General features: G+C 29.8%; 1 protein-coding gene across 6 annotated transcripts in view; it reads left to right on the forward strand.

Moving 5' to 3' along the window:
• LOC106459086 (LARGE xylosyl- and glucuronyltransferase 1-like) overlaps positions 1–16,767 on the forward strand; it is a 138,568-nt gene that overhangs the window by 107,587 nt on the left and 14,214 nt on the right. For all 6 annotated transcript variants that reach the window (XM_022385498.1, XM_013918670.2, XM_022385502.1 and 3 more), the window contains 9 exons: positions 2,032–2,137; positions 4,055–4,389; positions 6,732–6,862; positions 7,337–7,420; positions 7,833–7,910; positions 11,351–11,482; positions 13,335–13,430; positions 14,595–14,624; positions 16,347–16,505. In XM_022385498.1, the coding sequence (XP_022241206.1) occupies positions 2,032–2,137; positions 4,055–4,389; positions 6,732–6,862; positions 7,337–7,420; positions 7,833–7,910; positions 11,351–11,482; positions 13,335–13,430; positions 14,595–14,624; positions 16,347–16,505 (1,151 nt within the window). The remainder of the gene's footprint in view (positions 1–2,031; positions 2,138–4,054; positions 4,390–6,731; positions 6,863–7,336; positions 7,421–7,832; positions 7,911–11,350; positions 11,483–13,334; positions 13,431–14,594; positions 14,625–16,346; positions 16,506–16,767) is intronic.

Below are 16,767 nucleotides of genomic sequence, written 5' to 3' on the forward strand. Positions count from 1 at the left end.
TGTAGCATTTCGCCACAATTTAATTCTTCGTATTGTCAGCCGACACTGGGCAGGTTGTACATAATTGAATAAATTCAATTTTAATACTAGAAATAAACACCAATTTATTTTCCTTAACGTTTCGCTTTACCGCTTCTCCAGGAGAGTTCCACTAAAACACAAACAGTAACTGACAGTACAAAGCCTCAGATGTTATTCTTATAAAATAAATTAAAATTTCAAACTACATTTAAAGGCGACATCTTAAGTAACACTGTCTAACAATTTTCTATATTTCCACGAAGAATGTTCATTATTACAGAATTTGTATATATCGCCATCTGTTAGTCATATTTTACACTATCGTCATTAGTAATGTTTTTGACATTTCTGGTTATTATGTTTAATATTAAAATATTAATAGATCGTTCATCATAAAAAATATGTGTGTATATATATATATATATACATTCTATACATAGAATCGCTAGCCTTCTCGAAAATAATAAAAATAGTAGGTTTTGGTCAACCTTTCCCATCTCATGATTTAAGTACAGTTCATATGTTCACTGAAACATTGTGTTTATAATATATTTAAGTCAATTCGTAATCGTGTGTTTATTTTTTTGAAGAATATTTAAATAAATCATAATTTCTTGCAGAGGTGTAGAATGCTTGAGATAAAGAATATTTAGGCCTAATAAAAATGATTGAAATACCGGTAAGCCCTCACTAATGAGCTGTAGTACTGAATGAAAGATCCTCCTGGGCAGTGACTCATGGCAGTCATGAGATCTGAAGTACTACTTATACCTACCTCTGATTCAAAGTTTATAAATGACTAATTAGGGGGAAGAGAAGAAAAACGTCTGCAGTTGTCAAGTATAATTTTATGCACTTGTGTTTGAGCTAAAAATACAGTTTGGCTGTTAGTGTTACATAGATTGAACTCCTTCAGTTAACATTTCAGGCATTCTTTTAGCTGCCACAGGTCTAGCTCTTCTGATGATTTCTGTGTTCAATGAAAAACCTCATAAGCAGTGACTTGTGGCAGTAAAAAGATCCAAATTGCTATTTTCGTACACCTATTGACTTTAAAATCATAAAGAGCTACCTAAGAGGAATGTGTAAAGTAAACATCTACAGCCAAGCATGATTTTAAATATTTTTTTTTATTTAGGGATCTGTTGTAATATTAATTCCTTAAATGTCAAAGTGTTTAATACAACTATGCTGAGCAACAGTAATTAACTTGTTGGAAAGAGTTACAAATAAAGAGTTATTTACAAATAAAACATCCAGAAATTAGTTATTCCAATCATTCATTTAAGTTTAAAGTATGAAGTTGGTACTCTTTTAGTTTGTGCTTTTGAGGATTAGAAGGCTTCCAGCATGTTTATCGTGATGAAACATGACTTGCAAATACACTACATTTTATTATTGTTTTTATTTGATTGAACTGTATAAGACATCGTAATAAAATGCTGTATTTTCTCTTTTTGCTAATAAAATATAATATCTTTCAGATGTCTCTGATGTAAAGACTATAATTAAACTCGGGTTAATAGAAGAGAATGATCATATTAATCAGTTTTTAAACTTGCATATGGTCAGCAAGTTCTTGTGCTTGCTCATGAAACAATGATTTTCTTACATGAAATATATTTTTTGGGTTTAACTTTATTGTATGAATGTTCATACATTCTTATTAGCATTGTAGTTGTTCTGATGTTATTTGTTAATTTTGCAAATTAAATATTTTTGAGTATTGACAAATAGGTTACATTTTAAACTTTTAGGAAAATTCATTGTATTAGGTTGTCAAGAAATTAATGTCACGTTTTGGAACACTTTCATTAACCACCCCCAAGGAACTTACATCACGTGTGATATTTTTCGAGTCCTGAGAAATATGGAATATTTTTAACCTTGTGGGAAAAATTCATTATGTTTGAAGAATGAGCTGAGTGAATTAATTTAATTAGTTTTACTGATTTTTCTCATTCAGTGTTTTAATATTTCATTGATTAAAATGTGTTGATCCTGTTGTAGATGTTACCTCCGACAATTTTTTGGGTTTTACCAGACGTGAGGCTAAACTAGCAGAAAGAGTGAGAGAGGTTGAGGCACAGAACCAGCTATTACGAAGACAGCTCAGGTCTGTTTTATTAACATGTTGTGTTTTATTGTTTTGATTTTCATTCCACACTTACAAATATCTTTACATTGTTTTTTAATTTAATTTAAATGGATTCACAGAGCCTTTCATCTTGCAGCACCTTTAACTTGACAATACAGTCTCCTTTATACTGCTATCCAAAAAGTATATGGATCATGATACTTCAGGAAATGTGTATTCAGTTGAATGTACAAACTAGAAAAGCTATTATATTGGTGAGATTAATGGACAAATTTCTACTTATTTCCAGGAACATTTAAAATTTCCATCTCGTGTTTGAACATGTGTCTACGAAAAAGCATTTATTTGATTCTTCCCAAGTAAAAATTCTGATCAGAGAGGACAGGATTAATAGACGAAAAATAAAAAGAAGCCCTTATAAATTAATAAATATAACCCTATTCTTAACAAATACAAAGGTGTTCATTTATATATATATTTTAGTTCCTTTCTCTTTTGTACATAGAACATATTTCAATACTTAGACTCGGGCTTATAGTTAAAATTGGCAGTTCGTTGATAAATTATTTTATTGTTTACAGTTGCTCAGTTGTATGCTTGTAGATTACTATTGTTATAGGTTTTGTTTTTTTAATTACATTCTGTTAGTCCCATTAGTTGTACACCACCTGATAATGCCAGGTAAACCTGGTGAAATGTTGTGAATTAACCCATTCATTGTGGCTCTGACATATATTTCCAAATGCAGTGGGAAATGTACATCCCAGCTGCAGTGAGAATTAAATAAAAAAAAAAGTTTTACTATGTACAACTAATAAAAACTTGTTACTTATTCTTTGTTCTTGTTGTTGGTTTCAGTTCAATATAATATTCATTGAATTCAGATAAAATGCATTTTAGTTTTTTTCATCTCTCCTTGAATATTACCCTGATCAAATTTTGATTTTTGGCTCTGGTTTGTGTGAACAGCAATAATAAAAGTTAATATCATCTGCACATATTAAAATAAGTCTGATTAATTTTGTACATAGAACATGGAATACTCTTCTTTGTGAATAGGTCCCAATCAATTTTCACATAATGAAAAATATAAAACTAAAGAAGTTGTGACTTAAAGGGGAAAATACACAATGAAAGTTCTGTAGTAGAGTATCTACATTCACAAAACATGTTAGACGTGTGCAATTATGTACACCAGAAGTATTTGCCATATTAAAATTTCTGGGAGCACTGAAATATGATAAATACAGATTGTGGGTGCCTCATGCAAGAAACATGTATTTAGTCATACAGTTGCTGGAACAAAGCATCACTACTATGATAGCATTGATATATTCTTTCACAAAGAAACAACAGAAAAATTGTACTTCACAACTTGTTCTGTATATTCAACTGAGTGTGTAAAGCAGTATTGTATTCTCTCTCCCCTCCCAAGTATTTTAGATGTATACACACATGTACAAAACTGATTTTGTTGAGTTTTTATTTATTTTTGTTTTTCATTGTGTTCTGATATGTTCAGTATTCTAGTCTACATCTCCTTTTCCTGTCACTATAGTATTTGTTTTATTCTTGTTTAATTTGGAATTGTTTTATATATGATCTACTCATAATTTTTCTGTATTATACACAGTATTTCACAGAATCACTTGTTTAATTTAAAATTGGTTTATATATGATCTATTCATAATTTTTCTGTATTATACACAGTATTTCACAGAATCACTTGTTTAATTTAAAATTGGTTTATATATGATCTATTCATAATTTTTCTGTATTATACATTCACAGAATCACTTGTTTAATTTGAAATTGGTTTATATCTGATCTACTCGTATTTTTTCTATATTATACACAGTATTTCACAGAATCACATGTTTAATTTGAAATTGGTTTATATCTGATCTACTCGTATTTTTTCTATATTATACACAGTATTTCACAGAATCATCTCATGAACTTTATAGTTGAAGCACAGCAAAATGGAAGTAATGTTCATTCAGGCAAAGAATCCTTAGGAAACATTGAAAGACAGGAGAAGAATGGAGAAAGGTCATTTGTTTGTGTCAACCCAGAACCTGAAGTGCCAAAATGTGAAGTGATTCATGTATCCATTGTTTGCGCTGGCTACAATTCTAGCAGATCTGTTGTAACTCTAATTAAAAGTATTCTTTTTTATCGAAAAAATCCCTTGCACTTTCATTTTATCTCTGATTCAGCAGCTCAGCTTATACTACAAACATTGTTTTATACATGGAATGTTCCTGGAGGTAAGCAAAGTAGATGTGTGTTTTGTGAGTAGATTATATTCTTTTATAATTTCGTGGTCCGGTATCAGTTTATTATATATATATATATATATATATATATATATATATGAATTACAAACTTTTCTGTGTGCTATATGACAAATGGTTCTTTAAATAACCATCATAAATTATAGTATTTTGGCACTTGTGTATAAAGTTAAAATCATAAATTATATTCAACGTTAAACTGGTACACAGTTAAAAACATTTTATTTAGGCCTATCTATGGCCTTCAAAAAGTTGACGACTCTACATGCTCCTCAGGATGACGTTTGGGTTTGTAGTTGAAGTAAGAGAAACTCCTAATGATAAGTGTTTGTGTTGTTTAGTACATCTGCACAAGAAAAAACTGAGAAATATTGTTTTGTAATATTTACCTAAAACTCCTTTTTTCACCTAATAAAACCTTGTTCTTCGACAAAAACCTTTGTGCATATAAAGATTTACCTTGTTCTCTCGCGTATCTAAGTTTATTATAAGTCATCCCGTGAGTGCCGCAAGAGTTTTTTTATACTGGACTACAGCAAAATGTACTTTATTATATTTCTAAATGTGTTGATTACAATTTAATGACTTAAGTAAATTTACAAGCAAATTTAAAATGTTCTTTGTGCATGATTATATAAAAGAGATCAAGTGAGTGGTTTTCACTTTTGATAAGTGTTACATGTAATTATGTTAAAACCTACGTGTGGAAAGTTTGGATAGTTTTTTTGGTTTGTGTAAAGTAAAATATCAAATATAAGTCTTGGCATTTTAAGAGAGTTTTTGACAATGTTTGATATACATGACTATTTTGATTTAAGTTTGATCCAAGTGTTAAATTTAGCTATTTTTAGAAGCAATAGTTTATCACAGGTTTGTTTACCTAACTGTTTATGAATCATAAGCTGTGTAGTTCAATTGTTGTGAATTGACAGTTGTTATATTATTGCATCATAATGTCTCATAGTGTGTAGAATGTTCTAAGCCTTGGTTGGACAATAAATACATATACAAAATGTAGGTTGAGTTAGATATAGTCAGATAGTTATGAGAGTTAGATCTAGACTGCTTAATTGTGAGTTTAGCCATAAATAGCTTATAGTAGTGATTTTTAAAGTAAAATTATCACAGATTGTATTGTAATAAAATAGTAGAGAATAAATAATTAATTGTGTTCTAAAGTCACCAACAGTATAAGGAACATTTGTACATACATTTGAATTGTTTTGATATATTTTAAAACAAGTGGACTGTGTGCTGTTTGTTTATTGTTGAAATATATCACCAACAAGTCACAGACACCTACTGTAAAGAATTTGGCCCATATACATAAAAACCTGACAAATAACTTGGTACTTCTTGTAGTCCTTATTGGAAAGGTAGTAACGTTTTGTGTACATGGCTGAATAAAATTCATTATCTCTCCTTATATTTTATGTTTATTTCTCCTTTTATTTTTTTTCTAATGTTAGGTTATCAAGTTAAAGGTCGTTGTTTAAAGTATGTTCACATTGGTTTGCTCTAGCCTGTTCGAAGCTTTCAAACCTCACATATGACACAAGTTTCCAAACTTCAAGTTGTACTTAATTTTTTACTCATCTCCAGTATGAAAAGAAAAAAACATTCACGTTATATTAATTGTATTTGATATTTGTTTGTTCAGTATGGAAGCTATTTAAATACAAACCTATGATAATCTCCTTCAATAACTAGCTTACCTTATTTTCCTAGTGAAAACAACACCTTTTACTAATTTGATATGCATAACAGTATCAGAAATTTTTTTATTTCCCTATTAATATAGTGTGGCCCAAAAGCAATATGACTTTGAATGTAAAATGTAACTTATTTTCTTCTATTTCTATTATGTAAATAAATATTTGAACTGCAATGGAAAGTATGGCATACTTAACTTCATTAGATTTGTGTTTACAGCATGTTACCTGGATAGAGATTGCTGTTAGGGAATACATATTTCAGAGTAATGTTACTTTTGGGCCACTGTGGTACTAATCAGTTTTGTTTTCAGTGATTTGTTTGCTTGTTGAAAATATTCATTTTTATATAGTTCTGATGTATTAGTTAGTTTGCTCGTGTTTACAGCATGTTATCTGGATAGAGATTGCTGTTAGGGAATACATATTTCAGAGTAATGTTACTTTTGGGCCACTGTGGTACTAATCAGTTTTGTTTTCAGTGATTTGTTTGCTTGTTGAAAATATTCATTTTTATATAGTTCTGATGTATTAGTTAGTTTGCTCGTGAACAGGTGTTCTTAGTCGTGTATCACCATTCCTGTTTTGTTTTTCTCCAACTAGTTGATGTCAGTTTTTACCTGGCCGACAATGTACAAGGAGAGGTGTCATGGGTTCCCAACAAACATTATTCTGGAGTCTATGGTTTGATGAAGTTGGTGTTAACGAAAGCTTTACCTGATGTTTTAGAGAAGGTAGTGTACACCACATGTGTATCAGTAAATGCATATTTGTATTATTTTGAAAAGCGGTAACCAGATGGAGTCTATGGTTTGATGAAGTTGGTTTTAACGAAAGCTTAACCTGATGTTTTAGAGAAGGTAGTGTACACCACATGTGTATCAGTAAATGCATATTTGGATTATTTTGAAAAGCGGTAACCAGAATTAATTGTTCTGTGCAATTAATTTCTTTTGTAGTTTGATTTACTAATAAGCTTTTCATATGTAAAATAAAACAAAAAATTATATATATTCTTTAGAAATACTAGTCAGAGTAGTAGTAGTCATTTTTTTTTTAACCTCTTCACTCAGTTTCATTGAAACGACCTTGGTAATAATTAACAAATTGAACTTATCCAGTACTGAGGAATTTTGCTGATTTAGAGAATTTTATGGCAATCATTCGTGTTGACATAATAATTTCAGATAGTTCTTTTATTCTTCCAGATTATTGTTTTAGATACAGATGTTACTTTTGCCACGGATATTGCAGAACTTTGGAGGATTTTCCACAAATTCACCTCAAAACAAGTAAGTTGTCTGTGTTGTTTTATGTACTATTAATGGAGTACAAGCATGTTTAATGCCATGTAGTTCTGTGTTTATATTGAAGATGGGTTTTGTTCTTACTACATAAGGTGATTAACTGCCCAAGCATCTAAAATGAAAAACGTATCTTAGTGTCATAGTGATAAACCAAAACAGTAATGGTGCTGAAGTATGGCCAAATACTGATCCTTCGGATTTGATATACCACAATATTTATTTTTTATTAAAATGGATATTTATGCTGTTTTGTATTTAGTATGTAGAATTAAACATGTAGTTGATAATTAATATGGTATATATAAATTATTTTTATAACGAACTATTTTTGTAATATAATAAATGTTTGTTTCAACATTTTTTGTACTTTAATTAACATAAGAATTGTTTTCCCCAGGCCATTGGCTTAGTTGAAAACCAGAGTGATTGGTATTTAGGAAAACTGTGGAAAAATCATCGGCCATGGCCTGCTTTGGTAAGTGAATTTTTCTATGTTTTTCATTCATTGTTGAATATCAAGTCTTTATGAAGTAGAACATTGGTCTAAAAACTATAATCATTTTAAGCTCATAGGGTTTTAGGACTGGGTCATCATTAATACTGTTGTATAAACACTTTTGTATAGTTATATAAGATTTTCAAATTCTATAGTAGATGTATGCCAGAATTAACTTAGCCATTAACCCATTGACTGCAGCTGCTCTAAATGTGTATGGAATTTTTGCAAGCCATATACTGTATATGGCACACTTGCATTCAACTGCCAGAGGTGGATTGTACCCTATAAGGCAAATCAGCAGTCAATGGGTTATAATAATGTTTCTTATTCTTTTGAAAAAAGGGATTAATACAGGAAACCTATTTTGGCATTTCACTTGTAAGTGATACAAGATTTTTGTTATTAAAATTAGCTTTAAGTGCACTGGAAACACCAGAAAATTGCAGTAAGTAACTTCAAAGTGTTTTGTACGTAATCATTCTCTACATGAAACACATTGCTAACATGAATTGATGACATTCACGAGGCACAACTGGAGTTGTTATAGCAAATCCAACTGTTGGCAGCACATGACTGTCAGTTTTATTTGCCTCTTAATTTAAGTTTTGACTACAATTACTGCCTGATGAACTACCAAGTAACTAATGTAGTTAGTATGCCTTTAGTCACAAGTCTTATGCTGGCATGTTTTCACACTTGCTTCCATAAACAAAAAATCATATTGTTTTTGGACTTAAGAACATAAAATATTCATGAAATAAATACAGATTAAAGCCAATAAATCCGTCATGACTACTTTATTAATAAAATAATTATTATACTTTTCAAGCAAGATATTACAGGAGGACTCCTGCATATTAATAGCATGCATAATATCTTGATTGTGAGAATCTTGTTAATATGTAGGTTTTGTTTAACTGAAGCCAAAAAATATTTAATCTGTAAAACTATCTAATATAATAATACTTGGTTATTGTCTGTCCTGAAAGTGTGCACACATCTTACTATCTAAATTCACATGTACTTTATTTCAGTGGATGTTAACAAAAGGTAGATGTAAATATACTTTAGTAGACATTTTGTATAGCAACGTATTAAAATCTTATCAAAATTTTTAAAAAGGTCTAATGTTAAGCTGTAGAATAACATTAAGTTTAATTATTGATAGTATTAAGTATAGTAAATTTGATGACGAGGAACCCACTGTGTCAATGTAAACTACTTGTACCTAATGATGGCATAATCTTGTTGAAACATTTATAATAATAAAGTTTTCTTCATTACCCATTCAAGCCATCTCCAAACTTTTAAGTACAGTAAAGTTTAGCCCTAACTAAGTTAAGGCAAAAAATGTACACAAGTTAAATGGTTAATTGATCTCTATATTTTAGGCCTAAGATAAGTGGACTCGTAGATTTTCAAATAAACATACTGATTTAACTGCAAATGTTTTACAGGTTTTTGCTAGTTCTTTTATCACTTTCACTTTGTATATATGCAAAGATTTGTGGGTTATTACATGGTGATAATGCAAAGACTTGTGGGTTATTACATGGTGCTAATGCAAAGACTATTAAGTTATTATAGTGATAATGCTGCATGTTCACTAATTCTTTGTTGAAACCTAGTAGCGAAGTCTATATAGTCTTTTTAAATGTAAGACAGGTATGCTTATAAACAACTAATGATCTTGGCAGTTTAGGAATTTTTTTTTTAAGGAAAAAAGATACAGAAGTTTGAATTGACTTTTGAAGACACATCTAAGTGAAACCTGTTGAAATGCTCTACTTAGAAATTGAACAAGTGTATTTCTTTATACCAAAGATTCATCACCAACGTGTGAATGAACCAAAGTCACAATGTATGTGTTTTTGTGGTTTTTTTTTACTGTGGAAACAGTGTTGTGATGTACTGAATATTCATATTGATGAAGTCCAGAGGATACTAATTTTTTCTTACTCTGAAGTTTCTTGTTGAAAAGACAGATGAGTTTTTGGCATCATGAATAACTTTGCATGTTAATTTTCATTTAAGTTTCACTTGAAGAAGTTAGAAAGAAAACTCAATTGTTTTTTTTTTTTCCTCTTGTCACAGTGGAAATTCTTAATTAAATTGCATGAAACTTGGTACACCTACTAAATAGTATCTAGATTTTGGTTTTAAAAACTTGATTAATTTGATTTGGTCTTTCTCTCAATTTTATGTTGTGAAATTTACTAATTTTTGTTTATGGATTATCGTGAAAAACATTAAATTTATTTCCTTTCCTCTTAATAAGTATTTCAATTTTTTTTAATTGTTGTTCACAAAATTCCGTTTGATAAATACAGTCGATTTGTTTAATACTAATGAACATATTTATTTTGGTACTTTTATTATGGCTGATTATATTAGTCGCCATTATTTTTGGCTATAAACTGTACAAAAAAAAAAACCTGACAAAGGTTTATAGGTGTTTGAGAACCCAACTTTTCAAAATGACATTAACATTACTTTTGTCAGTCTAAGTTCATGATTTTTGCTAACAATACTCATGAATGGTATACATTTATTTCTAATAAATATGGTTTATTTTCAGTTGACAAGTTCTTTTATTTGTATGCATTGTTTGAATATGATAAATTTAACAGTAATATTCAATAGGTAAAAATTTTGGTCATAAGAATATTTTGCCATTGACTTCCATACTAAACTTACCTAATGCCTTATTATTGAAAAAAATTTATGTAGATTTCAAACAGATACAATTTAGCATCAAGATATTTCAGGAATGAAAAGAATGTATAAAGAAACTAGAAAAATTCCCAGATTTGTTTTTTGTTCTTCCCATTAGATTCCTTTTTTGAGCTCGTTAGTCAGTATCTCAAGAAATGATAAATTACTGAGCAAACCTTTTTATTTACTCTACATTGATATAAATAGTTTATTAACATGCTCTATCCACTCATGTTTAAATCTCTGTAGCTATTTTGTAAACTAAGCTTCATTAGTAATTGTTCAGACCACATAATTTGATGTCATGAAAAGGTGGCAACGAAGGGCTATAGTAAAAAAAATCACTAAGACAGAAGGAAAATCATGTGAGGAACAATACTTGGATAGTTAAATTCTGAAGTGTTTGAGAGCTTCTTAGCCAATATTTGTATATAAGTAATTATAAATTCTTTATAATGATGTGTTTAAAAGGTGTTGGGATCCTATCAGTTACCATAGAGTTCATGATTTTCAAAACTAGCTGCTACTTGCTTGTGTTAAATGAAGTAGCACAGGTAGAGTGGTTTGTCATATTATCAAAATCTGCATGTTTGCACTTTAAAAAACAAATATCAACTATCTTTCTATAAATGCCCTTTTTTTTCTCTAACTTACAAATGTTAATTCTGTTATTTGATTATAACATTTCTCCATGTGGTCAGGGTCGTGGTTTCAACACTGGGGTCATCCTTCTTCATCTTCAGCGGCTAAGAGAGATCTCATGGATGCAGATGTGGAGGTTGATAGCAGAGAAGGAGTTGCTGAGCATGTTGTCCACTTCTCTTGCTGACCAGGTAAGAATTTAGTCCATTAATGTCCATTATTATTATTTTGTGGCAGTGTTATTAAACATAAAGGTTTAACATGTTTTCACAATCTAACAGGCTATCAAGTATTATTTATACTGGCTTTACTGGTATAATAGCATTGATATATACCCGCAGTTCATTTAGTTGGATTGTATATCTGTACTTTCATAGGAAATGTGTATCATGAATAATCAGTTGAATTAATTGCAGTGTTGTTGGATCCAATCAGTAATTTTATGGTTTAATAAAATACTTAGGCTAAGTTTCCATTATAACTTCAATGAAAAGTTGATAGTCTTTGTTTATTGTGTGTAATTGTAGGACCAGTATTTTCACTTAACCTATGGGCAAAAACATTGTATAATGTGTGAATATTCGTGGTGTAATACCACACCACACTGATCAGGTAATGTACCACAGTAAAGCTGGTTAAAAGTATAATCTCATGTAATAGTGTACTAGAGGCTTAGCAGTAAGTCTATAGGCCTATAATGCTAAAAACTGGTTCTTGATACTCAATGTTGGCACAACACAGACAGCCCTCATGTGCTTAACAATAAATATAAACATAAACTCGCGTGATAGAGGTTTGAGAATATGTTTACAATAAAAACATGGTTGTAATTATGATTCTCAAACATCATTTTGTCATAGCTACTGAACTTATGCACTTCTTTTTTGATGTTTAACCTTGTTCTGTAATTTATAATATTATTGGAAAGATAAGGGGTTGTTGCAGTTATTGCACTGTATAAATGCCTTTCAAGGCTTAGTATTAGAAATGTAAACACAAATAGCAGAAGTGATATGTAATTAACAAATTATATAGTTATAAAAATAATAGTTTTCTTTTAGTATTTCTACTTTGTTTGAGAGTTTGAGTAACTTAATTGTTTGAAGTTATAACTGTTCTGTTCAAGTCGCTTGCGTGTCTCAAATGGGAAGTTTAATTGCATATTTACAACAAAAAAAAGGTAAAAGTATATTATAATTCAAATTTTTAAAAGGATGTTTTTTTGTATCGGCATGAATTTTTATAAAATACTCACCATTATGAGAGATGCTATGAGTGAAAGATAGACAAAATGTATTAAGTGATCTAAGAGGTTCACAGAGATTGTTTTAGTACTATTAGGGATGTAGCACAGCAGTCAGTTAGGCTTCAATCAAGTAACTTGGTATTAGTATAGTAGTTTTTATTTTCCATTAAACACTGTTCCTAGAATGGTATTACTTTTATTATATTTTGGTACAGTATAAAAAAAAGTACTTTAAAAGCAGCTTTCTCAGTGTTATTTTCTTTTTTTTATACAGCTGTTTGAAATGGGAATGTTTTAATTGCAAGTCATGCATTATGACAGACCTTCAAACTTCTAATGCAAATTTTACATGATCTTACATCCACGGGGCATTACTTAAGATACGACTCCTTTTTTTAGCTGGCTTTTACAATATGAATAAAGATGTATTTGCAATTGCCCTGATTCTCCAAGAAAGTTTTAACTAGTTAGTGCTATATACAAACTTAGTTTATATAGATAAATTATATTGCTTTGACACTATCTTCTGTCATTTGAATTTGATTTTCACACTTTCGGGTATTAGTTTAAGTAATATCTAATGCAGAAACAGTAAGTGTTTCTGTCAGTTAACACAAATTCTTTATTTGTGCAATATCATAGATACATACATTTTTCTTTGAAAAATATAAAATTTACAAGATTCATCAGGAACAAAGTAATTGAGGCAATTTAACAAGAATTTATTAATATTTCTTACCTTTTCTAATTATTGATAATGCAGCTTTTAGTTATCAGTTTTCTTTCTTTCTCTTCAGGATATAATAAATGCTGTGTTGAAGCAGCATCCTTACTTAATTTATCGTCTTCCTTGCCAATGGAATGTCCAATTAAGTGATAATACATTAAGTGAGGTAAGTGTAATAATTACATCCATTTTCATAAGTTAGTTATTTGCAATATCTAGCTAAACGAAGGCATGGAAATCTGAGAATTGCTTTATATAACTAAAAAAGTTGGAAACAGAATATTAGCAAAATAGTTATGATCTGATGTGACCTATTGATTAGCGAGTTTGGTTAGTTCAAATCCTGTCACTGAACATGCTTGTCCTTTCAGCATTGATAAAATATAATGTGACAGTCAATCATGCTACTATTCATTAGTAAAGAGCAGCCCAAGAATTGGTGGTGGGTAGTGTTGACTAGTTGTCTTCTCTCTAATCTATCACTGCTTAATCAGGGATGGCTAGAGCAGATACACCTCGAGTAGCTTTGCACAAAATTCAACAAACAAATTCAGTTCTTACAATTAATCGTGCATCTGGTGATATTCTGAAGGTACAATTTATAGGAACTTGACTTTATTATGTTTCTGTGATCATAAGTTAAAAATGTATAGTTTACACTATGATTAGTCCCCCAGTGGCACAACGGTATGTCTGCGGACTTACAACGCTAGAATCCGATACCCGTGGTGGGCAGAGCACAGATAGCCCATTGTGTAGTTTTTGTGCTTAATTACAAACAAACAAATACACTGATTATTTAAACAAATTTTTTTTTTATGTAAGTAAAACATCAAGTGCAAAATCAGATCTATTTGTACTGCTATTATCTTTGAATTTATTAAAAATTTATGACTTTCATAATGTACAATGTGATCAATGTGTGTGATTAATTGAAGTACTTGGAAAGAATTATGATACCAAGTTTAATTAAAACTTGTTCTACAACACATTAAAGCTGGGAAATTTAATTAATTACATCCAAACATTATTGCCATGTTAGCCAATGAAAAACATTAAATAGGCTATTTCTAAGCTTCTGTTAAAAATGAAAAGTTTGTTTAAAAGTGCAGGAACTGTTACTCATTTATTATCAAACTTAGCACGAGTTGCGAAATGTGGATTTTTACTTAAAATGTTGCAATATTTGTGATAATTTGTGGATTTTTACTTAAAATGTTGCAATATTTGTGATAATTTGTGGATTTTTACTTGAAATGTTGCAATATTTGTGATAATTTGGGGATTTTTTTTATTTTAAAATATCTGACAGTTTTATCATTTTTTCTAGCTGTGCTACACAGAAGTTCAAGACTTAAAGGTCAGTTAATTACAAAGTATAAATTACATCTGTGGAATTACTGTAGAATCTGTAAAAAATGTAATTAGAATATATTATTATTAATACCAATGAAATACAGTCATTATGTAGTAGTAAGTTTCTTGTATGAGCTATTAACCCTATGCATATGGAGCTCAGTCAATTTGTCCAACATTGTAGTGCACGTGTCACAACCTCTTTACAGTGTTGTGTCCAAAATATAATTAAACAGCTTTGTTATCAATGTATATAAGTAAATATGGTATCAAGATGTTGTTTGTAATTGAAACTTTTATATTATTTTGTTTTTATTTCTTGATTACAAAAGGAAATGTCTAAAATAAAAATCCAAAATTTTCACTTTCATATGACACATCTGTCCTCTAATCTCTCCTACTCAAATTTTATGACTTCGACGTATTCTATGGAGCCTAACCAATTAGAACCACAAACTACATGTATTGGCAAGGAAGAATATAAAATTTGAATCTCCTACTTTCTTGATTTGCTGGGGTATCAATAAATTTGTGTCCCCAGGTAGGTTAGCAGTAAGTTTACAGACTTTCAATGCAACAATCTAGGGATCATCTCCCCATGGTTGAGAAAGCTCAGATAGCCAATTGTGTGGCTTTGAGCTAGAACAAACAATTTGTAAAACCCACCAAAGAAGCCCCTCTAATATTTTCATATATTTCATACCAATTACTTAGCTATACCTACCTGTCTAATGAAACAATAGAAAAAGCATATTGTAATGTGCAGGAATCTTAAGTTCATTTGTTTATTTTTGGTGGTCAAAGACTGTAAAAAAAAAAAGCTTGATAGGTGTTGAGTAAAGTTTTTGGTCCGAGAAGTAATGTAATTTTTTTAACCTAATTATAACTTAGTTAGAAAGCCAGATAAATTATTAGTAGTTTTTGGACATAATATTCTAGTGCATATTGTATTTATTGTTTTATAAAATGCATATTTGAAAGCTGCATGAATTATTATTGGATAATCAACATAGTGAGAAAAGTAAGGTTACTGAAGCATAGCATGTGAGTACAAATGGCATCAAGCTGAAATAAGTGCTAAATTTCTTGTTTTTAATGTATATTTTTTATTTGTTGTTACATCTTTTTAAAGTAATTTTAGTGCAAAAATAAGAACCTTTTCTTAGGTTAGATAAAACTTAAATGAAAAAAAAAATAGTGAAATCAGTGGGATGTTATGTGCATCATGTGACTGTAACCTGATCATTTGTTTACTCTTTGCTTTTCATGCACAAAGAGGTTCCAGTGTCCAGTAATAAAATGATAAAAATAATACAGATGTGAAAAAGTTAGAAGCTAAAGCTGTTAGGATAATTAATTGTAACTGTCTATTAGAATCTGCAATCTAGAAAAAAAAGGGTGTTTTATTATTGATTTTATTTCATAATTTCATTTCACTGATGACACATTGATTATTTCATATCTAGTTTTGAAAGACTTTTTTTTTATACTTCATTTGCATAACCCCTAGAACCTCCTAAGTGAATAGCAAGTCTTTCTTCAGTATAACTTTATACTTTAGCTTATATTTTCTTTACCACAACACTAATTGAAGTCATAGCAACAGTTTTAAATCTTGAAGCTAAGTCATTCCTTGTGTTGTCTTGACTCAAGATAAAGCTTTGTAATAATCAAGTTGTATTTGTAAACAAATTGAACTTTATATATTTTTTTTAATTTTTTGTAGGTGATACACTGGAACTCTCCGAAGAAATTGAAAGTGAAAAACAAGCATGTTGAGTTTTTCCGTAATCTCTATTTAACTTTCCTTGAGTATGATGGAAATTTGTTACGTCGAGAGTTGATAGGCTGTAATAATACCAGAAGTACACGTGTGCAAGAAGTAGTAAGTTCTGTCAAGTGTTTTCGCTAAGTAGAAAAATATGTAATGAAACCTAATGATGACTATTGAAACTGATCCAAACAGCTATATTATGGTAAAACATAGAAAGAAAGAACTTGTTTTAATGGGTTTTTTTCATAGCTTTTTTACTTTCCAGAAGTAAAAATGCAATGCACAAAAAGAGAGCATTGGTCATTAACTTGGAAATAATATACAATATTCAAATTTAATGGAGATACCCAGCAATAAAATTGTACAAATAATT

The sequence above is a fragment of the Limulus polyphemus genome, unplaced genomic scaffold, assembly GCF_000517525.1.
Source record: "Limulus polyphemus unplaced genomic scaffold, Limulus_polyphemus-2.1.2 Scaffold556, whole genome shotgun sequence".
Lineage (NCBI taxonomy): Eukaryota > Metazoa > Arthropoda > Merostomata > Xiphosura > Limulidae > Limulus > Limulus polyphemus.